Source organism: Myotis davidii, unplaced genomic scaffold (assembly GCF_000327345.1).
Source record: "Myotis davidii unplaced genomic scaffold, ASM32734v1 scaffold18, whole genome shotgun sequence".
In the NCBI taxonomy this organism is placed as follows: Eukaryota; Metazoa; Chordata; class Mammalia; order Chiroptera; family Vespertilionidae; genus Myotis; species Myotis davidii.
Window position 1 is genome coordinate 2,459,376 of NW_006292696.1, and position 22,691 is coordinate 2,482,066.

At 54.0% G+C, this 22,691-nt stretch overlaps 1 protein-coding gene across 1 annotated transcript; it reads right to left on the bottom strand.

Annotated features, from left to right (window-relative positions):
- Positions 1 to 2,086: 2,086 nt before the first annotated feature.
- On the bottom strand, positions 2,087 to 22,534 carry SPARC (secreted protein acidic and cysteine rich). Its single transcript, XM_006766275.2, has 10 exons — positions 22,428 to 22,534; positions 12,886 to 12,955; positions 11,402 to 11,464; positions 10,710 to 10,797; positions 9,227 to 9,348; positions 8,436 to 8,556; positions 6,627 to 6,760; positions 5,809 to 5,957; positions 3,717 to 3,865; positions 2,087 to 3,278 (listed from the first exon to the last, which is right to left on the bottom strand). Exons 2-10 carry the CDS (start codon positions 12,940 to 12,942, stop codon positions 3,250 to 3,252), a joined length of 912 nt encoding a protein of 303 aa, XP_006766338.1. The 5' UTR covers positions 12,943 to 12,955; positions 22,428 to 22,534; the 3' UTR covers positions 2,087 to 3,249.
- Positions 22,535 to 22,691: the final 157 nt, after the last annotated feature.

Below are 22,691 nucleotides of genomic sequence, written 5' to 3' on the forward strand. Positions count from 1 at the left end.
CCCATTTTTTATTGCCCCATTGCATGACCAAGTCACTCAACCTCCCTGAACCTTTTTCCTCATCTGTAAGGTGGTGGCAAAGCTGTTGGATAGTGGGTGCTGGGCATCACAGGGGTGATCTGCCCGGGACTGCATCCTAAAGTCCGCAGGGCAAATGTCACATCTCCCTCCTGACCTGAGGGGATACCTATTCAGTCCTTGTTCCCCGCTAGCTCTGTGCTTTATGTTTCTACTAGAGGCCCGATGCACGAAATTCGTGCAAGGGGAGGCCTTCCTTCCCCCAGCTGCCGGCACCGGCTTCCCTCTGGCACCCGGACCCAGGCTTCCCTCCAGCTGCTGGACCGCTTTTCCAGATGCAAGTCCATCTGGAATGTCGTCAGGTCTAATTAGCATATTAAGCTTTTATTATTACAGCCTCGGCTTCATCTGGAATGTCATCAGGTCTAATTAGCACATTAAGCTTTTATTATGATGATGTTTTCTACCTGAAGGGGTTGTTAATGGCAACTCCAGGGCAGCAAGGCCCACGGCCCAGCTTGCTGATGAGAACACCGGCCATGTCTAGCATACTGCAGGCACCTCATAAGCGTCACAGCATGAGTGCTAAGCCAACACTGAAATTTACTTTATCTGTCTCTCTGCCTGGAGAGAGAGATAATCCTAGAGATTATGAGACTGGTTTGCATTCCACAAATGGCCAAGACCCAACTGGCCAGTCCCTCTCATTCCTCTCTCCCCTGTTATGCAGAAAAAAGAACACCAGAAAACAGTCTGATTTTTATGAGTTTGTATTATTTTAGTGATTTGAAAACAATTTAAAATAAGAGGTGGGGAGAAACAACTCTGAGCTGGGCACCTGAAGACCCACTGTGTGACCCCTGCAGTGGAGCCCACATCTTGGACCTGTCTCTCTAAGGGGAGTCTTGGGACACCACCCTGAAAAATCACATCATGGCATGCATGAGCTTTACGAAGTGCTCTGCAGATTTATGCCATTATCTTTCCAGAATCGGTGTTTTCTTAAAGCAAATTTTAATACCCACCCCTCTCTCTGGCTTAAAAGCCTCCAAAGACTTCCACTGCACAAAAAATAAAATCCAAACTCCTTACCACGGCCTACGCGGCTGCCTGGTTTGGCCTCTGCCCACCTCTTGCTTCACCCGGTATGACCTACTCCTCATACTTTGTGCACCAGCCACGCTGGCTTGAGACTCATCGTGCTCCACTTCTACCTCAAAGCCTGTGCACATGCTGTTCCCTCTGCCTGGAATGCTTTTCCCCTCCCTTTTCCCTTCCCCGACCCCCCGCACTCAATCCCTTTCTCAAATTTTCTCAAGGAATCTTCCCAGATGCCCCAAGAACAGCACATCCAATAGAATTTCCTGCAGTGATGAAAAGTCTGCATCGGCCCTGCTCAGTAAGGCAACCGCTAACCACCTGTGGCTATTGGCGTTGGAAATGTCTAGTGTGACTGAGAAGCTGAATTTTTAATTAATTCAAATTTCAATGTAAATAGCCACGCATGGGTAGTGGCCACCAAATGGGGCAGCGTGACTCCAGAATAATTCTGTGCTCTCCTGTTACACTCATGGTTTCTTATATTCCTTCACGGCACCTACCACAGCTTGTAATTTATATTTAGTTGTGCAGTTGTTTAATCTATTCCTCGATAAACTGTGTGTTCCAGACAAACAAATGCTTTGTCTGCATTGCCCACAGATATCTCCAGCACCTGGCATGGGACCTGGTACCTAGCAGGTTCATCATCAACACTTGTTGAATAAATGGATGGATGAATAACTAAGTAGTGAAAGGAGATTGTTGCATAGCCTGGTGTTGCTGATAATGAAGTGCAATAATGAAAAGAGTTAGCCCACAAGTCATAAAAATAAGACAAATTCGTCCTTATAGGAACCATACATTCCCTGTGCATAAATAAGCCTGTGTGTGTGCAGGTGTATGTTCAAAAGCATGTGTGTTTGCAAAAGTTTGCATATGTGTAGCCGTATGTACACACACACATGTCCACAGGTCTGCATGTCAGGGTAGCGAGGTGACTGAGACACATACACAATCACTCCGGAAGGCAATTTCTAAGTCGTTACTTTTATTTTGAAAGATTTGTCAAACTCCGCATCAGGGCAAGAGTCTGCATGATTAATAAGAAGCAGCTTTTTCATGAAATGCTTGGAGGCGAACGAGTTCTCAGCCTGTGAGATCTGACCATCCATTGACTTTGAAGTTTCTCTTGGTTAGTAGACGGAAAACGGGGGAGGGGAGAAAAGGAGAAACATGCTAGAAACCAAGGGAAAGACCCCCTCATCCAAAAATGAAAAGAAGAAGGAAAAAAAACCAACCTCAGAAAACAAAACCAATTCACTAACTCCACTTTTTCTATTTTCCAACGTTCTACACTTCACTCCTGATTTTGGCTTGCCTGGCTGAACAGCATCCCAGTCCTGCCTCTCCCAGCAGCTAGGAGGGGAGAGGCCCTGTAGCATGTAGTGATTCACCCCCAGAGGCTGGGTGGATCCAGAGAACTGGTGGTCCACTGCTCCCAAAAGTTTGAATAAACAGCCTAAGGTGGGGGGCGAGGCGGGGGGGATGGCACCGAAAGACGAGGGGAATGGTGAGGAGCTGCGTTTGAGCGAGAGCTTACATGCTTTCAAACACAGCCCCGGGCTCTCCCTGCACAGCCCCGGGCAAGCAAGACTGGTTATCTGCTGTTCCCTAGGTGGGTTTCCAGGACTTCCCCCACCCCTGGTCCTCTAGTCCCAGAAACATTCCTGCCGACGTCACGTGTCTGTTACTTCCTTTTGCCACCTTCAGGCCGTGTGGGGAAGACCCCCACCCACCCCACCGGCAGCCAACACCCCGAAATAAAATTGACACAGAATCTGATTGGTGAGTATGAGTTTGAAACAGAAAACTCAGAGCAAATCTGAAGATGCAAGATGTGTTGAAGGCAGATGTGAACAGGTCAAAGTCCCCACTCATTTGCTACTAAGACGATGAGGGGAGAAAAATGGGACCGTTAGTGGGTGAGCAAGAGGCAGAGTTACCGCTAAGAATGTCATGATTTGGGTTACAATTTCCATCTTTAGCACCGTTAATGTGTTCAGTTACATCTATATTAGCACCTTGTCCCCAGGCAGAACAATAAACCATCCAAACATTTTAAATTTGGGGGGAAACAGGGAGGGGAAGTTTAAAGAGAGAGGATCCGGTACTGCGGACGGAGGTGTGGACTTAGATCACCAGATCCTTGTCGATATCCTCTGCAAACGAGAAGAGAGAACAGAGTTAGACACCAGGCCGTGTGCACAAGGCGCGCTTCCTGAGGAGTCGGGGATCCCCCACCCCCAGGACCAGGGCCAGGTGACCTTCCAAGGTCACCCAGGAAGTCGGTGACTGAGCACTGTAGTCTCCCTGTCCCTGTCACTTACACACATGCCACGTTATGTTTCCTCTCTCCTCTCTAGGGACCTGCCAGTTCCCTCATCCAGGCAGAGTGAGCGCTAATGCTAATACTCGAGGCAGGGAGAGAGAAAGAGATGGCCCAGTAGACAGGAAGCCCTGAGAGCGAGGCTCACCCCACAGGGAGAGCAGACAGGAGTTAACTCGGCAGAGAGCAGAGCTGGGCAGAGGACAGACACACAGATGACAGAAGAGGGGAGGGAGGTGGAGGACAGCAGCCCCTCTGCTCAGACACTCACTCTCCTTGATGCCGAAGCAGCCGGCCCACTCATCCAGAGCGATGTACTTGTCGTTGTCCAGGTCACAGGTCTCGAAAAAGCGGGTGGTGCAGTGCTCCATGGGGATGAGGGGGGCACGCAGTGGGGCCAGCTCGGTGTGGGACAGGTACCTGCACGGGGTGAGGAGGAGGGAGGTGGGAAGGGCCTTAGGCGTGAGAAAGCCACTGGTCTGCTGTGGGACTTGGAGAGTAGCACTGCCCGACCTGAGGATCAGTTTCCCCCTCCATCAGAAGAGGAGGCGTTGACCATGATGTCTGAGGTCCCATGGGCTCATAGCAAAGGTCTCTGGGTGCATTTGTTTCCTAATTGGCTAAGAATCGGAGGCACAGAAACTTCAGATGAAACTTTCAGCAGCTCTGCTATTGGTAGATCAAAGTCTGGTATGAAGCCACGCCTGTTGTCTAGGGACACACATTTCTACAGCAAATGCACAGAAAGAGTCTACAAAGAGTCATCAAGCTGATGACAGTGCTGACTTCTGGGAGGAGCGTGGGAAGGGACTGGGACTGGCAGGGAGGGCCAAGGGCCTCTAACCTTCCCCACAGCGCTTTGTTTATGTAGGATGTAACTGAGAGGGAGGCCTTCTCTTTCTCAGCCCTGTCCCGGTCCCTCTCCCTCCCGCTGGCCTTGACTCCAGAGCTCATGTAGGATTTTCCCTCGTTCCTCAGAGCCTCAACTGGTTGTCCTCAGAACACTCTTCCCAAGGGGGTGTAACGTGACTCTGATTTTCTCTGCAATCCCCAGACCCTCGGTGCCCCACCCAACTCATGGAAGGAACCACAGCATCTGATGTGGAAGGAACACCCCTCCCCTTTGTTGTGTATCTGCGGGAAAACTGAGGCCCAGGGGAGGGGAGGGTCCCGGGCAAGTCACCCCGCAGCTCCGGGACAGGAAGAGGGGAGTCTGGGCCCCGGCTTAGACTGGACCGCTTTTCCAGATGCAAGTCCTTGCAGCCCCACCCAGAAACCTCCCTCCCGGCCCCTTCCCTGTGGTGGGATCCGGTCACTCTGCCCCAGCTCCAGATGTTCCCCTCACTTTTCCCCTCCCTCCCTCCCCCGGGGAGTGACCCAGTTGGATCCCAGCCATGGGAAGAGCCTGGGAGAGAAGCAGCAGGGAGTTCCCAGAGCCCAGGAGACCCCAGCCACGGAGATCACCGACAGGGCGGGCAGGCTCCGGGCACAAGGGCTGGTGCCCGAGTGAGAGATGAGCCTCCTGGAGTCAAGCATCCATGGGCACAGCGAGCTCCCCAGCCCACGTGTTTCTCCAGGAGCACAGCAAGGGAGGGCCAGGAGCTTCGGTGAGGGTGACTACCCCTGCTCAGCCGCAGGTGGTCAAGCCCCCGCCTGCACCTTCCAGAGCGTCTTTACCTTTTCCCTTCCATTGTGAGGTCCAGCTAGACCATCCCCAGAGTGTGCGCTCCTGGGGGCAGGGCCCGTGTCAGTCCGATTACCGTTAAGGCCCCCGCCTAGACTGGGGCACATGGACCCCCAGCAGCGGCTGTTCACTGGCCCACTGCCTGCCTATTCTGCGGGCGGTTGCACAGCCTTCATAACTCATTGGGCGGAGAGGCAGGAACAATCAAACCACAGGCTGCGATGCGATGGGATTGCCTTTGTGAATTGTTATGAACCCCCTGGGCCAGTTTGCCCTGTGGGGCTGGGTCTCAGGGTCTGGCTGAAGGACTGTGGGCGTGCAGGCTGCCCCACCTCAGACCGCGCCACCCTTCTGGAGTCTGGCACTCCTTCCCTGGAGGAATGGACGCCCAAGGCCAGCACTCACAGGGCTGAGGAAGGACTGTCAGGCTCTGCTGACTTCCGCTTCTCCTGGCTTACGGGGTGCCTATTGCTTTCTTCCCCCCAGTTCTGCATCCTTTCTCAGGACGCCTCTCCTTCCTGCCCCAGCCCCAGGGCACACTGTGGGCTCCAGGGCTGGGAGCATCAGAGGAGGCTGAGAGGGTCGTTGGCCGTACCTAGTGCTCCTGCCAGCTCTGACCCATGCCTGTGCGCTCCGGGGCCAGGGCAGCCAGCCCTCCGTGCCCCAGACCTGGCCTTACCCGTCGATGGGGTGCTGGTCCAGCTGGCCGAACTGCCAGTGCACCGGGAAGATGTACATGTTGTAGTTCTTCTCGAAGTCCCGGGCCAGCAGCTCCACGGGGTGGTCTCCGGCCTCCAGGCGCTTCTCGTTCTCGTGGATCTTCTTCACCTGCAGGGCAGAGACACTGTGTGACAGGGGGCCTGGCGGCACTGTCCGGGCCGGGCAGGGTCCCCCACCCTGACAGGAGGTCAGAGCAGGCAGAGACACTGTGTGACAGGGGGCCTGGCGGCACTGTCTGGGCCAGGCAGGGTCCCCCACCCGACAGGAGGCCAGAGCAGGCAGAGACCGGCCAAGCCCAAGGGTCAAAATGAGGGGAGTGGCATAGACGGGGTATGAGCATCTCATCCACGAAGGTGGGGGCCTGGGTGATCCCCAAGGGTTCTTCACAGAGACACTGATCTAGCGGGCCTGGGAACCTGCATTTTGTCAATACGCCACATTCTTGATGTGTCCATTAAAGTCCGTTATAGTTCAAGAGCCACAGACCAGAGGGAAATGTACCAGGGTTGTTTGTGTCTCTTGTTAACAGTGAGCTAAGCCAAGTGAGCCGCAGGTCTCTTCATTACAGGACTTCTCAGAGCCTTGAGGTGGGACTGTGCACAGGAACCTCCACAGGCAGTGAGGGAAAGTCTGCGTTAGCGCCCAGGATAAGGCGCCTGCCAGAGCAGGGATATAGGCCTGCACCTGCCGGCCTAGCTCTGGCACTGGGACTGTGGATCTCAGACAGGCTGGGGCCAGCTCGGGGCCAGGCAGGCGCCCTGGAAAGAGACCACTTACCCGCAGCTTCTGCTTCTCGGTCAGGAGGTTGTTGTCCTCATCCCTTTCGTACAGTGTGACCAGGACGTTCTTGAGCCAGTCTCGCATGCGCAGGGGGAACTCGGTCAGCTCGGAGTCCAGGCAGGGGGGGATGTCTAGGGTCCAGAATACCAGGGTGGTCAGCACAGACTCCAACTCTCCCTGCCTGGGGCCAGCAGGCTGGCTGGGCCGCTCTCCCCACCTCGTGCCTCCATCCCACAGCTGCTTCTATCAGTGACCTTGGCACGGTGGCTCGGCCTCTCTGGGTCAGTTTCTTCACTCCACACGAGCAAAGACCAGGTGTGGGGAAGAACGCTCTGCAAACCGAAAAGCTCAAAGGCATGTCTGCTGCTCCCTTGGTTTTGACCTTGGCCCTGACCTTTCTGAGGGTAATGGCTCACTCCAGTGGCTCCTGCACCTTGCTGAGTGATGGGCCTAGGACCCAGGCTGGTGATGACAACCACTGGGAGGTGTTTGAAGCCGGAGGCTGAGGAATAACATCTGTCCACAGGCTATGCTTAGTGGCGGTGGGGGGAGTGGGGTGTCAGGAATGTTTCACCACCAGAACATTCTTAGTGATAATTATTCCATCCTGGTCTTTGGAACTTAGAATCCCAGAATGTGGCACCTGGAGAGTTCATCAAAGTCTCCCCTCTTCCGGGACTTATAAGTGGTGAGCTTGGAGAGAAGGGACTTGCTCAAGGCCACGTTATCAGAGCCTCATCCAGCATCCAGGGCATGTGGTTGCCTGGGGCTCAGGGGCCTGTCTTTCCCTCATCCTTGGGTCTTTGGAGAGCCCCTCGGTAGTTAGGACCACTGTCTCCTCACCTGCAACTGGGGATGGAAGAGCAGCTCGGTGATGGAAACACTGGGAGTTGGAGTGAGTGAGCAGCAGGCTGCAGAGGACAGCAGGAGCCACTTGGTAAAAGGCTCCTTGGCACACTCCTCGGTCTCACTGCCCAAAACTCCTACCAACGTTCCCCCTTGTCTGGGCCTGTGCCTTCTCATGTCTCACCCTGGGCCCCATAACTGGAGAGGGGGGCTGACCACTGGAGAGCCTGGGTCTCCCTCCGCCTGTCTGTATTCTGCACACCTGCGGCAGGTACATGGCTCTCTCCAGGGCCATCTGGGGCCAGAATGTACAGACACACAGCGTGGATGTTGTCTTGGCCGGGGAGCAGATGTGGCCTTGGGTGTTTCAAATGATAGGGAAGCTGAGCCAGCTGAATCTGCACCTGGCATCACTGACAGAAAGCCAGACAACACCCTGGTATTTCTTCCCCCAAACACCTGACTCCCAGGTTTCTAGAATCGGGTAGGTAGTCATGTGTCTTAAGCGGCAGATAGGAATATAATGGAATAAGAGGGCCAAGGGTCTGACAATACTGAGTAGCAGGGGCCTAAGGGGAATTGACAGGCATACCTCTGTAAGCACTCAATATTTTAAAAACACGTTATAGAACCAGGTGGGACATCATCTTTGCTTTACAATGTTGAAGCAGGAGAGACTCAGGTTAGCCCTACAGAAGAACTTCCTCATCATTGGAGAAAAAACATTCTCCCTGCTCTTGTGCTTTCACACCAGCCCAGTCATTCCTGGGCGATGTCTGAATGCAGAGCTGGGAGGAACCTGCTCATGGACAATCACCTCATTTTATAAACGGAAACCCCGAGGCTCAGAGAGGGAGGAGACTTGCCGGAGATCTCACAGCACAGGGGGGGCAGAGTCATACCAATGCCAGTTCAGTGCTCTCTCCCCAAATGGAGGCTGGAAGGCCTAAGGAGACTCACATTTGCAGGGTCCAATGTAGTCCAGGTGGAGTTTGTGGCCCTTCTTGGTGCCCTCCAGGGTGCACTTGGTGGCAAAGAAGTGGCAGGAAGAGTCGAAGGTCTTGTTGTCATTGCTGCACACCTGTTGGCAAAGCATAACTCACCTCACCTTCACTCCCAAAGCCCTTTGCTGGTACCACCCTCCTCGCCTATCTCAGAGATGGGGACACTGAAGGCCACGCTAGGAACCTTGGCGATTAGTCCAAGGTCATACAGTGAGTTAATGGTGGGGCTGCAACAAGAATTCAGTCTTGCCCAGTCACCGTGGCTGAGTGGTTGAGCATCGACCTGTGAACCAGGAGGTCACGGTTCGATTCCCATTCAGGGCACATGCCCGGATTGTGGACTTGATCCGCAGTGTGGGGTGTGTAAGAGGCAGCCAGTCAATGATTCATTATTGGTGTTTCTATCTCTCCCTGTCCCTTCCTCTCTGAAATCAATAAAAATTATATATATATTTTAAAAAGAACCCAGTCTTTGGCCTCCAGGCCAATGTTCAGGCCATGCTGAGAGCCATGGTTGGTCTCTGAGCAGAGGCACGACTGAGTCAGGGCTGAGATATGGGAAAACTGGAGGATGAGGATGGGGTGAAGTAAAGCTGGAGATGGCAAAAAGGCAGAGTGTGCAAAAGCCGGGAGGCTTTTGAGACTGGAGCTGCTCAGTAGAACCACCAAGCTAACAGGTTGCAGGTCAGACACTGTGTGTTGGGAAGGGCCCAATCCCCTGGCCCCGCCTCACCCCTCGGTGCTCACCTTTTCAAACTCGCCAATGGGGGCAGGGCAGCTGGTGGGGTCCTGGCACACGCACATGGGGGTGTTGCTCTCATCCAGCTCGCACACCTTGCCGTGCTTGCAGTGGTGATTCTGGCAGGGATCTGGGAGTGCAGGGCATGTAGTCACACCACCCGGCCTAGCACATCCTCCCCAACCCAATCCAGTCCTATCCTTGGGCAGAAGCCCTCGCCTGTGCCCCCTCACCCTGGGCCTTGGGCAGCTGAGCCCTCCCCTCTCTTCTGCTGAGCCCAGGATTGGCATTTAGGGGAGCAGTTAGCTCAGTCTTGGGATTAGAGAGTCAGTCTGAGATCATGTTCAGGCACAGTTTGGGGGTGCTGTAGGCTCCCCATGGCTCCCCTGAGGACCGAAGCAAGCAGTGTGTTCTGAGCTCTCAGGTGACCGATCACAGTGAGGCATTTTTGGATTCTAGAATAGACTCTAGATCGATGCGGAAAGTCAACCATCATGGAGCCAGGAAGCTGCGAGGCCCAACAAACACGGCTGGAGAGGCTGCAGAGGAAAAGGGAGAAGGGCCCAGAGGCCACAGGGAACAATGGAGCCTTGGTGCCTGGTAAACACCGGAGGAGGTGGACGTGGAGAGGAAGGAACAGGATTCAGTGGACGCCCCTGCGCCCAGCAAAGCTCTGTGTCCTCAGGATGAGAGCTCATCTAGCCTTTCCTCCTGACGCTTGACTTGGGGATTTTAGTCGTTTTATTAGACGCCTGCTCTGCGGGGCACGGGGCCAAGTGCTCTTATGCTTTATCTCCCATCCTCCACAGCCCCGGGGCCAGGGCTGCCGTCTGCATCACTTCCTGTGGGGGCTGGCGAAGCTGGGCCGGGAGCTAAGCAAGCAGCCCCAGGGTGCTCGCAGAGGGGCTGACAAGTCAAATGCACACTGGCTGGTTTTGTCTGCCACGTCCACGTTGGAGATGGAGATGCCAGTTCGGTGGCCTGGAGCCAGGGGTCGGTCTCTCTCTCTCTCTCTCTCTCTCTCTCTCTCTCTCTCTCTCGATGTTATGCCAGGGATCCAGGCCTCGTGCCTGCGTGAAAGTCACGTAAGCTAAGGAGTGTGGAAGGTGTGCTCAGGTCTGCTCCTGTGTGGGGCCTGGGATCAGACAGAGGCCATCGTGGAGCTGGTGGACCAGTGACCCCGTGAGAATGTGAACCCCCCTTTGGAATCAAGGAGAAGAGCTGAGCAGGGAGCGGCCGTTTCCAGCCGAGGAACCTCCCTTCCTGCCGCTCCCAGCATGGACAGCCTGGCTGCACAGACCTTTCCCAGATTCCAGAGAATATTCCCAACCTTCAAGTCCAAGCTGTTTCTCCTCCACAGCCCACCCTGGAGGGAGGACGCCCCCCCCCCCCCCCCGAATTTCCCTGGGAAGGAACCTCATGTGGGCTGTCCCCACGCCCAGGCAGCAGAGGGCAAACACTGGATGTGACAAAAATGGGGAAGGGACCTACTTTCAGCCACCACCTCCTCCTCAGCTTCCACGGCACCTTCCTCAAATTCTCCTACTTCCACCTGGACGGGGTTGGCTCCCACGGGTACCTGGGTTGGAGGGAGAAGAATGAGACCATTGGCCCCACCCCCACCCCAGACCTGGAAGAAAGGGCTGAAGGCTGGAGGGGACTTGGCTGAAGCTTTAGGTTCCCACAGGGGAAGGTGAGATGACAGCCGGAGAGCAGTGCTGGGCCCAGGTCACCGAGAGCACCAACGCCAGCTCCAGAATTTAGACCCAACCTTACCACCCCACGGTGCTGGCTGTGCCCTGGATTCTATCCAGAGGCATCCGGGGCCACCGGAGTGTTAGGGCAAGAGGCAGTGCCAAGCCCTCTACCCCTGCCAGCAACACGGGCAGCTCCCCTTTCAAAAGCTGGATGTACGGGGAGATTGGGTGATCATCTAAGAAACATGGTCCCACAGCTTCAGAAATTAAAACTTTCAAAATTATAGCTCCCCCTGCAGGGTTCCACTGAAGATTTGGGAAGCACCCGGGAGGCTGTCGAGATTGGAGGATGTATAGGGTTTCCATCTGGGCTGTGTGCACAGCGGGGACAAATGTCCTGATCCAGCAGGAGACCCACAGAGCCTATCTGGGTTCCTCAGGGGAAGCACGTGGAGCAGGGAGGGGCGGGGGCCCCCATCCACCTACCTCGGACACCTCAGCCACCGTTTCCTCCACCACCTCTGTCTCATCAGGCAGGGCTTCCTGCTGCTGTTGGGAAGAGAAAATGGGGTTCAGGGAGGTCAAGGCCAAAGCCAAGGCCAGCTTCCCCTCTGCACTGCCTCCGGCCTGGAGCACTGAAGCTGGGAGCAGCTCACTGGAGATTTCCAAGGCCGTGCCTCAGAGACCGCCCCGGGTGGGACAACCGGGCAAAGGAGAAGCCAGACACGGACCCCATGGCACACCGAGCGCCTCCTGGTCGTGCCGGCTACCTGAAGTCTCTGTATAGCTTTGGTTTGGAACGCGTTCCCACTGCTTCGACTCCAATAAAGTCTGCAAGCCACAGGGGCAGAGCGCCGCCTCTCATGGCAGATGGGGAAGCAGACCCCGAGGGGATGGAGGGCACCGGGGATCTGCACAGATGTCACTCTCTTCCCCACAAGTGTGATATGATGTGATGATTATTAGGCAATTCCCTCTTGCCGTGTCAGCTTGGAGTAGGCAGAAACAAGATAACATGACTTGGAGACCGCCAGCTGGCTGGGGCTGCTTCTAGAAAGTGTTAACCTTGTCAAAATGTTTGCCAAAATCTACCCGCCCGATCAGGATCGCCAGGGTCTGCCCTTGCTCATGACAAGAGGATAAGGGAGCCCCAGGTTGAAAGAAGCTGTTCTTTCTGCCTGCCCACCTTTCTCCGTCCCTCCCCTGGCCAAGGCTTCCCCTGTAGCTTTAGATAACCGCCCTGGCCCTCTGCATGCAGTTCTCGGAGGGACCGTGTCAGTCAAGGGGCCCCGCACCCCCCTGGCCAGGACAGGCCCAGGACCCGAGCTCGGCCAGACTGGCGCTCCTCTTTTTTTTTTTTTTCCATTCATAATCTTGGCACATTCTCCCAAAAAGTGAAAACTGTTGGAGCAGATCTATTCAGATGGCAACCTCTCTGAGACTGTCCATTACTTCTTACCTCCCAGGTCCTGGAACTTCCTTTTTCTACTCCTCCCCAAGGCCTTTGCTTTTATAATCTACTTCTGTATCCTTTCTCCCCCTAAGTTAGTCAGATTGCAGTCTGTTGCTTGCAACCAAAGAGCTCTCACTGATTCGGAAACTGACCCACCCCCTCCTTGTGGCTCGAAGCTCTTCTAAATCATCCCCTCAGCACCGCTCCCCTCAGCTAGAATTGCTCATGTGGCACAGTGGTTTCCGCCTTTTAAAGCAATCCTGTCTGCTTCTGAGAAACTGACCGCTAAAAAGCTCATCTCATCACACGGAAATCTCTTTTCTCCGGAATCTCCACTAGTGGTCCTCATTGCAAGTTTTATCCTGAGCCTATTTTAAAAAATCTTTTAAAAATATAAAACAAGTAACTTGAGATAGGAAAGTCCCTATGCTCTCTGAGCATCCAGGCTGGCAGGTTCAATGGCCCTGAGCTGGTGGTGGGAGGTGAGACCAAGCAGAGATGATCTTTAGTTACTTACAGGGGCTGCCAAGGCCCTGCCGGCCAGGCAGAGGAGAAAGAAGACCCACGCCTTCATGGTGCTGGGAACCCTGCGGGAGAGAGATATCAGTGAGTAGGAGGCTTCTGATGGAGGGTCCTTCTGTTGCTGAATTCCAGTGACGTACAAGATAATTTGTTATTATTTTTAAGTCTTTATTTATTGATTTTTAGGGAGAAGAGAGAGAGAGAGGAGAGAGAGAAACACAGGCCATCCGATGCTCTAACCAACTGAGCTACCCGGCCAGGCCTACGAGATAATTTTGGATGTACGTGTTATATGATAGTGAAAGACGTGGAGAAAGCTGCTTCTACTCAGTTCTCTTTCCATGTTGATTACATGGAAACATCTTAGTTGATGCTGAGGCACCTTTAGCACCTAACACTCATCTACCTTCTTTTAGACCAGAGAGCAGGCCCCGGCTCAGAGCCTCCACAGGAAACTATTTCCAGCTAGAATTCAACAAAGTCCTTTTGTCTTCTTTGTATTTATTTTTATATCTTCCTTCTACTGATGACAACAGTACACAGATTTTTCCATTTATAGTAATGATACAGAGTCTCCCTCCTCATTACATTTATTTTAAGTTTTTAAAAGGTGATCAGGAAGATGATTGGCCAGTTTGGACAATGCTGAGCCAGATCCTGTCCAAGGGACCTTCAGTCCTGCCGTTCTAGAATTAGTCTCCTGTCTCCTCCTCCTCCTCTCCCTCTCCCTCTCCCTTCACTTCCTTCCCCACCCCCCACCCCCTTTCCCTCTGCAATGGGAGAAGTTAGCAGGCAGCAACCTCTTGCCAATTTGAGACAATGAGATCTACACTGTAAAACAAAGAACAATGGTCTTGGGCCTGTGGAATGTGAGGGTGGCCGCACTCTTCTCCGTTCTCCCCAGAACGGGCAGCTTGTCTCTGGATCCTGTAGGGAAGCTGACCAAATGCGAACATGTGCTGCGTGTTCTCTTCCCCCTTCGCAGCTGAAGGGTGTGCGTTGGATCTGGGAAGATCTCCTGCCCTGGTCTCTGCTAAGGCCTCACCCCTTCGATGCTCAACTCTTGACTTCCGTGACTGGTAGGATCTGGAAGCAGGACCCCCTCCGGCGATTCCGTGCCAGCTGTGCCACCCCTAACAGCGGGTCCGTGGTGAAGACATTTTGTTTCTTGTTCTCACTAAACTTGCTTCCATTTTCAAACTCTTCCTTAGACTGATCTAAATTTGCCTCCCCCAGGCTTCGCCTGGTCTACTCTCTTCCCCCTCCCGTGGCCAAACAGAGCAAGCACAGCCCCTCAGCCCCCAAGCGGCTCTTGGGCAAGGGGAGCAGTTGCCCTGTCTTCCCCCTGCCGTCCCCCCAAACCTTCAGATCAGGCTGACCATCCCTGGTTCCTTCCAAGGCCCCTCAGCTGGCCAAGCACCTTGGAGGTGTGGGAAAACCACTCGGCTTGGAATGAAATTCAGGGGTTCTCATTCTACCCCAATGGTGTTTTGGTGAGCTGGCAAAGTCCTTCATCCTCTCTCGGCCTTGCTGCCCCCTTCCTTCAACTGAGAGAGTTGGACTAGGTGAGCTTGGAGGTGGCAACTAGCCCTTACAATGCCACAGGCACACGCTGGCTTGCTACCCAGCGTCAGCTCCGGCACCAGCATCTTCACTTGGACGCCCGGACAGTCTGCGAGTCGCAGAAGCAGGCAGGAGAGAGCAGAGTCCCTGACGCTCCTTCGTTGAATTAAAATAAACACAAATCTCACCTCCTATTTCCTGTGGTGTGCGTAATAGAAAACTAACAGAAACATAAAGGCATCGACCTGGGGCTTTGGCTCTGCTTCCCCATGGCCCCGACTCCCAGGGAAGTCCCGTCTTCCCTTTCCAGGCAGTTTTGGGAGCGTTCCCCCCCGCACACAGTGTAGGCTTGTTCCTCCAGGCCTAGAGGTGGAAAATCTCCCTTCTTGCCTCCCCATTTGGAAGACACAAGTCAAACACCTCCTGCATGTGGCTTCTGACGGACGGAGCAGGAGAGAGAGCGTCAATGAGGGACTTGTCTGAGCTGTCTGAAGTTGAAGGCCACCGTGAGACTGTGGCTAGGGCACAAAAGGCACTGTGTCTGGGCTCCAGTGACAGAGGGGTGGGTCACTGGAGACAGCTCAGCCAGGGCCGGAAATGCAATAAGCTCAGGTTGGAGAGGCAGGAAGACTGGTCTCCAGAGTCCGTGTCCTTCATCTGAGCGGAGGAACCCTGCTGCCTCTCCGACCAGAGGAAGGCTGTGGGACCTGTCCTGCCTCATCACCTCCTGCACTTTCCCAGCGGCACGCTCACCCTTTCTGCCTCCCCCGTGCCCGGCTTCGCAGCCAGAAGAGAAAAGGATTCTAAATCCTCCCATGCTTTATAGTAAAGGCCTCACACGCTGTCCCCTTAGAGCCTCCGACACACGGCAGGCAGACAGGTAGGGGAGGGTCCTAGGCCCACTTTCCCGGTGGGGAGTCTGCGGCTGAGAGAGAGGAAGTCATGTAACATCCAGGTCATGGAATTGGATGGGCCTGATAGGGGTGATGTTCCAAGACTGGTGTAAAGGTGGGGGAGGAGTTCAGACAGTGAAAGCATTAAGAAAAGGACCCAGCCTGGCCACAGTGGCTCAGTGGTTGAGCGTTGACCTATGAACCACGAGGTCACCGGTTCAGTCCCCAGTAGGGGGTGTGCAGGAGGCAGCAGATCAATGATTCTCTCTCATTTCAAAAAAGAAAAGGACCCACAATCTTGGAGGACGAGTTGTTTTCCAAATGTTGGGTCCTGCCCTGGGCCACATCACCAGTCCCAGGTGATGAGACCGAGGGAAGGGGAGCAGCTGGGCTGTTCTTGTTAACGCACAGCCGCGCCCCCTGCAGAGCCATGCAGTCCATCTCTGAGGTTCTCGAAGGCACCCCTGGCCAACGAGGGCAGGCGCCCATCCCGCAGAGCTCATGGGGTACCACAGTAACCTCAGCAAGGTCAGGACACAGGGTCCAACCCCGACATTCAGCTTCTCAGCTGTGCACACCTCCTTTGCTAATCAAACCGAGGCCTGGTGAAAATATGAACACCTTCATGTAAATGGCCAGTAGTCAGTGACGACTCCCTTCTGTGCGTCTCTTGCATTTGTGATGATGCCTCTGTTCATCTTTTCACAATCCAGCATCCCACTGGGGCCTCATGGCCTGTCTTTCTACCCTATGGCCCAGGCGAGGGAACTGAGGCCCAGGGCGGGAAGGACCTGCCAAGAGCCCCTGGTAGTGAGTGGCGGGGCTGAATGAGGACCCACGGCCCCACTGCACCACTGGCTGCTCTCCACCTCAGTTTCCCTTGGCGGCCGCTCCCTCCCGGGTGCTCACCTGAATGACGCCCAGCTGGGCTGTGAACTGGCCAAGGTGCAAGGAGGAAGGGGGGCCCAGGCCAGGAGAGGCAGAGGAGGTGTGTTTCCCTTGGCCGGGTGGTCACCAAATGCAGGCACCGCTCCCCCCACCCCACCGCTGCCGCCACCTCCTGTTCGGTACATCAAGTCCCTTCCTTTGCCTTTATTTGCTCTGGAGATGGCTGAGAACCCAACCCTGGCTGCCAGCAGGACCTGAGGCTGAGGTCACTTCTCTCTTTGAAAGGACTCTGGGGATGGAAAAGTACAGCCAGCCCCCCGGTTCATCTCCCTCGCACATAAAGGGCTTCCTCCGGGTCTCCCTGGACACCGAAAAGTTGCTGAACGTCAGAACTGGGGAGGGGGGGGGATCTCAGAATCATAGGATTTGGGAGATGCAATGTACAGGTTCAAATCCTGGCTCTGCTACTTAGCAGTTGTGTGACCTTCGAAGAGTGACCTTCACTCTCTGGGCCTCAAGTCACTTCGGAAGTAACTCACCTACCTTGGAAAACTCCCAGGCGATACACATGGCGATACACATGAGGGAGTCCATTGCTTAATGTCATCTGGAAAAGCATCTTAAACCCCAAGGATCCCAGACTCTCCATCCCCCTCAAGAATCCAGGGCAGGAATACCAGCTCTTTGTGGCCCAGGGAGAAAGGCCGTCAGGGTGGAACAAAGGAGACACTGCTCCTCGGGGTCCAGGGGAAACCAGCCCCGCCTCCAGGCTGGCCTTTTAGTTGAGCTACTGACGCAAAACGAGCATCTCGCTCCCACTGTTTGGCTTGGAAACAAGGCTTCCAAAAACACACGTTCACGGTAAACAAGCCCAAAGAGAGGAAAACAAGTCGAGAGGCTAAAAAGGAACCCGTGAGCCAGGCCTGCCAGGGAGCTGGGACTTGGAAAGAGAGCCGAGCCACGCCGGAGAGGCGCCACAGCGGCCCGTGAGGCCAAACTGGCACTCACAGGCCGGGGAGCTGCACAGCCACTGGAGGCAACGTGAAAGCCGGGAGTCCTGAGATCGCGTCTTGGCGATGTGGCCCAGCAAACTTAGGGAAGGCTGCTCTGTGCTCTGGACCTCACCTACCCACTCATCTGCACAATGAAGAGGTTGTTTAGATCAGTGGTGTTCAGAATTATGGTTGCCAGAGAGCCCTTCCTTCCCTGCTGAAGTCCAACACAGGAAACAGCTAAAACCCTTTTGCATTTGTCGAAACATGTGAATGTATTATTATCTATTCACTAAATCAGCTTGAAATTAGAAAAGAAAAGCCAGTAAAAGTGGAGTGGAGACAGGGCCGGAAGCCCTGCACACTCGGACACGCCTGAGGTGCCTTGGAGCGTCTCGGGGTGCCTATGAACATAGTTTGAACACCCTGGGCAAGCTGGTCCCTAAGGTTCTTGACTTCTGAGTCAACTCAGGCAGCAGGTTAGGAATATCACCTCTCCCACCTTGCCCTCAACTCCGCTTCCACTCCTAATATTTCTTGCTGGAAGGGAAGAAGACAGGGAAAATTTTAGGGTGTGATGGGTGCTCAAGCTTAGGATTGAAGAGGTTCTGGGGCAACTCAGAAATAGGCCCAGAGTTTGAGCCTGGAAATCAGGCGTCTACCATGCCACGTTTCACCACTGTTAGGAGGAGCCCAGGGGTGGAGCTTCAGGCTCTGCTCCTTGGCTCCCCCTAGGGGCCACTGCTGTATTCCTGTGACCACAAATGGAGGGGATGAGAAATAACATCCAAATGTCCAGTCCTAAAGATGGCAACTACGTGGCATATATGCCTCCACCTGCTCCTCCTGTGCGTGTGGCAGACATTACTAATCAATGATATGACCTTTCCCCCTGAAGTCCAGAGTGGCATCTGAATCCTGAACAGTTTTCTGGCAGCCACTACCCATGGCTTGTGAATTTCATAATGAAACCTGTGATGAAACCTCTTTGTCATGTTTCTGGTTTTAGCAACAGAAACCTTGAGGATCAGAGAGGGAAAACAGCTCACTCCAGGTCATACAGCAAGCGGGTGGCTGAGTCAAACTTCCAGACGTTAACCTTGTTTGGTTTTGTTTCCTTTTTCATCTGGTCAGTCTGGAATCCTAATGCCACAGCTAACACAAGATGGTTCAGAGGGATCTCCTGATGAGGGAGGTTCATACCAAGCTTCTGAAGGAACCCAGGCCAAGAGAGAGCTTGTATCCCACCCATATTGCCCCTCCAGACTCCAGGCTCTATGGCTTGAAGAGTGAGAGCAGAGTTACATTCCTGTCTAAGACACCTCCTCCTGGGTGAAGAGGAGGCTGTTTTTCTAAATAATTGTGTCAAGTCACTGCTTGCTGACTCTGGCCCTGCTCAGCCCGGCCGTCCCTGATTCAGGACTGGGGTTGGGAGTCAGGCTCTGTGATGGAGAGGAAAGGTAGCTTCCCGAATCCCCCTGGTCAGTGAAAGCTCAGCAGCTCCAGCCTCCCTCCCTCTCTCCTTTAAAGACAGAGGCTGGGGAGGGGATCAGCAGCTGCCGATTAGCCACATGGCCAGGCTGCCCCAGTGACAACGCCGGGGGACTGGGACAGGCCACGGCAGGCAGCAAAGGAGAGGAGATACTGCTCATTATCCATGGGGCTTGTTGCCTAGAGGGAGGTGTGTAGATGTGACAACACTGATCAGATGAAAAACAGAAAAAAAGCAAGGTGAACATCTGGATATTTCCAAACATCTGGAAGGTTGGCTCAGGCACTTTGCTGTGAGGCCTTGAGTGAGTTATTTCCCTTGCTGAGTCTCAGTTTCTCTACCTGGGAAATGTAACAGTGATCTGGTGCTGTATGTATGGATGTATGTAACGGGTCTATCTTCCCATCATGCCCTATAGTTGTGTCTGGCTGCGCGCACATCTGTATGTGGCTGCAAATGGCAGTTGTGTTTGCACACCTGCCAGTGTGTCTGTGTAAGTTTCCTATGGACTGGGGACTTCTGTGTGAAGCTGCCTCTGTGTGCCTGTGTGTGTGTCTGCCTGACAGCGTCTGTCTGTTTCGGCCTGTCCAGGTGAGGGTAGAGTTTGCATATGCAGCAGGATATTTATCTGGAACCTGTCTGTGAGTCAAGGTATCAGGGATTTGGGTGCATGACCTCTGGGTCTGCTCATGTATTGATCGGCATTTGTTTTTGGCTGTGCCAATAGGTGCCTATTGATGAAATAATGGCTATATTCTGCATCCTTGTGTGTGTGTGTCTGTCCCTGTTTACCTCTGCATACTTAGCTACCTATCTAAATAACACCCAAAATCAAACACCCTCCTATTTATGTCACATCTCAGCTCCTGCCTTTCTCCCACCATCCTTTCCTATTTATAGCTTGTTTTCAGCAAGAAAAGCTGCTCTTATGAATACCAAGCCCCAGTCATACTATTGGCTGACAAGTCTCTACAGATGGATAAAGATTTTATCAGGATTGTTATGCAACCCAAGATGCTATGGCCCCTCCTCTGTTGTTTCCTTTTCAACTTTGGGAACAGAGGGTGTTAAAAATGTAGGCCAGCTCTTCCTTCTAATGAAGGCAGCATCTTGGATTTCGTTTTGCAGGACTTCAGAGCAGGAAGGGCTACTAGAGACCATCTAGGCTAGATTTCCCGTTTAACAGATTGAGAAATGGAGGCCAAGGGATGGGAAGGATCTGTCCCAATGTCACTCACTATGAGTTAGGACCCACCCCTGCTGGTGCCTGGACCAGTGCTCGGTCAGCACTGGAGGATACAATACTCTTGGGAAATACTCAAGAAGAGGCCCAAACCAAATTGAATCTAAATAGTGTATTTTTAATATGACTGTCTGCACTTTTAGTAAAGGGAAGTTGTATACAACCCCCAGGATGATGGAGCTGCCACACAAAAAAATAAAAGCTGGGGACGATTTCACCAACCCTTTGGATGCCATAAATCCATCAGTTCTAAAAACCCATGCAGTAGGTGGGGGGCCACATTTTAGCAAGTGCTTCCCTGCGCCGTATCCCATTTCGCCCACGTAATTTCCCTGCCAGGTGGCTGTTGCTACTGCTCTTTAACCGAGGAGGAAACAGGGGCTCATAAAGGAGAAGTTACTAGTTCAAGATCAAATGGCATCTTCTGGGCAAAGGTGGAACTAAAACTCAGGTCTTCAAAACCCTGTCTGGGAAGCGTATCACAGCCCCATAGCTGCCCTGGGGTCCTGGGAGAGCAGCAGGTAGGGCCTCAGCCTCCTTTTTTAGTTTTGGGGTCACAGTGGAGTGGGGGACATTCAGTCTGAGCCTGATGTACTCTGGAGTGTTCCCAGCATCCCCTCCCAGCCAGCAGGCAAAGACCCTGAAAGGGGTTACCGTGGCAACTCGCATTCCTCCCACAGTGAGTCAGGCAGAGAAGAGCCTTTCAGTGGGTGGGACTTGGAGAAAGTTTCAAAAGTTGATTCCTTCTCCAGGCACCCCCCCTTCCACCCCACCCTCCCTCCCTCCCTCTGCTCCAGGCTTTGTCGATGTGGCAGCTGATGGCTGAGTTAACTCTCTCTTCCCCCAACCATTTCTATTTCAAACTGTTTAATCCTCCTGCAAATATACATGAGCTCCCAGTCCCCATCCACTTCACCTCCCACACCATGCCCTCTGGCTATTTTGGAGGCCGTGCGTCCATCTGACAATATTTTCAGGCTGCAAACACCCTCTTGTGCTCTCTCTATTTCTCTCTAACACACACACACACACACACACACACACACACACACACACACACACACACTGCTGCCCAGTGTTTTAAGGGGCTTGCAGATGCCTTGAAGCCCATTCACAGGCGACTCTGTGGATCCCAGTGTAAGAGACCTTCCTTTGAGAGTCTCACAGGATGGGATGTCAGGTGCCCCACAGCCCCTCAAGGCCAACCCTTACTTTACAGGCAGGGACACTAAGTCCGGAGGAGTCACTTACCCACGACCACACACAGAACGCCTAACGCCTGCCATTCTGCTTCCCATGAGCTTCTCACGCTACCATCAGCACTTGGGGTGTATAGACACTCGGCCCTAGAGTGTGGCTGATGAGAACATTGTCTCTCTGTGTTCTGTGCAGAATACTATCCTCTCCGGGGGGAAATGTGCGCCTCTCTGTGCACTTCTGGGCAGACTGGGCTTCCTGGAAGACCTGCCTCAGGCCAGGGCCCCTTTTCTCTCGGTGCCCCCTGGACTCAGGAAGCCTACCCCTCAACCAGCCAGCAGGGCCAGACCTAACACCCTGAAGGCAAAGCACTGGTCCTCTGTAGGGTTTGGACTTCTCAAAGCTGGGAGGTGTGGGAAGACTGCCCTGGAACCTTCTCGGTCTTGCCTTTTCCCTTTCCTCTTCTCAGCACATACCCCCACCCCCCACCCCCTCACCCACACACACACCCAGCAGCCTACCTTAGGCCCAGCACCCTGGCTGGACCACACCAGACGCCTGAGTCTTCAGATCTAGACTCTCTAAGCGCCACTGCTAGTGGTTGATTGTGTTTACACCCCAGGAGCCCAGGGGGGAGCAATGCCCAGCCCAAGGCACAGGGACCTCTGGAATCAGTGTCTGTGTCTGGGGGTGGGGATGTGGATAAGGGAGAATTCAAGGAAACGGGAGCCTTCCGGAAGGTGCTAATTAAAGGTAAACCCCCACTCCCACCCCCTTAGCCTTCTGGAGATTAGTTTATTGTTCATGCAAAGTCCCTTTTAGAAAACAGAGCCCCTGACCAAGACCCGAGTCCAGGAAGTTTCTTCCCCTGGAGCGGGGAGCCGGGCAGACCCTGGCTGCCGGCCGGTCCCCTCTGCAGCTGTGACCAGATCAGATTCCCAGGGAAGGAGGAGGCTGCCACATTTGCAAAGGGAGCAAAGGGGACAGGCAGGCAGCCTCTCAAACCAGAGCCACACAGAGTGGCGTCCCCCTCCAGGACACAGTGAGATTATTTCCTGCAAACCTGGAAGTTACACTGATTGCACCTGAAAAGCAACAGGCTTTTTAGAGAGTCCGTGTAGCCCCTGCCCTCAGGGGAGCCCAAAGAAGATGCGCACCCCCTTCCCCGACCCAGATCCCTAGCACAGCTTCCCCTCCCTGTGCAGGCACTGGAGGGGTGAACCGGGGTGTCGGATATAGAAGGGAGAGGCAGGGCAGGGTCGTGCATACCTCAGTGGCAGGCAGGCAGGCAGCAGGCTGAGTGCGCTCCGGCAGTCTGAAGGTCTGCGGGAATGTGGAGGGGTTTAGAGCGGGGCAACAGGAAACCACTCAGAGCTCGGGGCTGTGGAGGTCCCTCCCACTCCTCTGTCTCCTCCTTCCCCCGCCCCTACCCCCACCCCCAGCCAAAGCTGTCTCTGTCTCCCATTTCTCTCTTCCTTTCCTTGTGGTGGGCTGTCCTGGCCAGACTTCCCAACGCCGCTGCCTGCCTCCTGG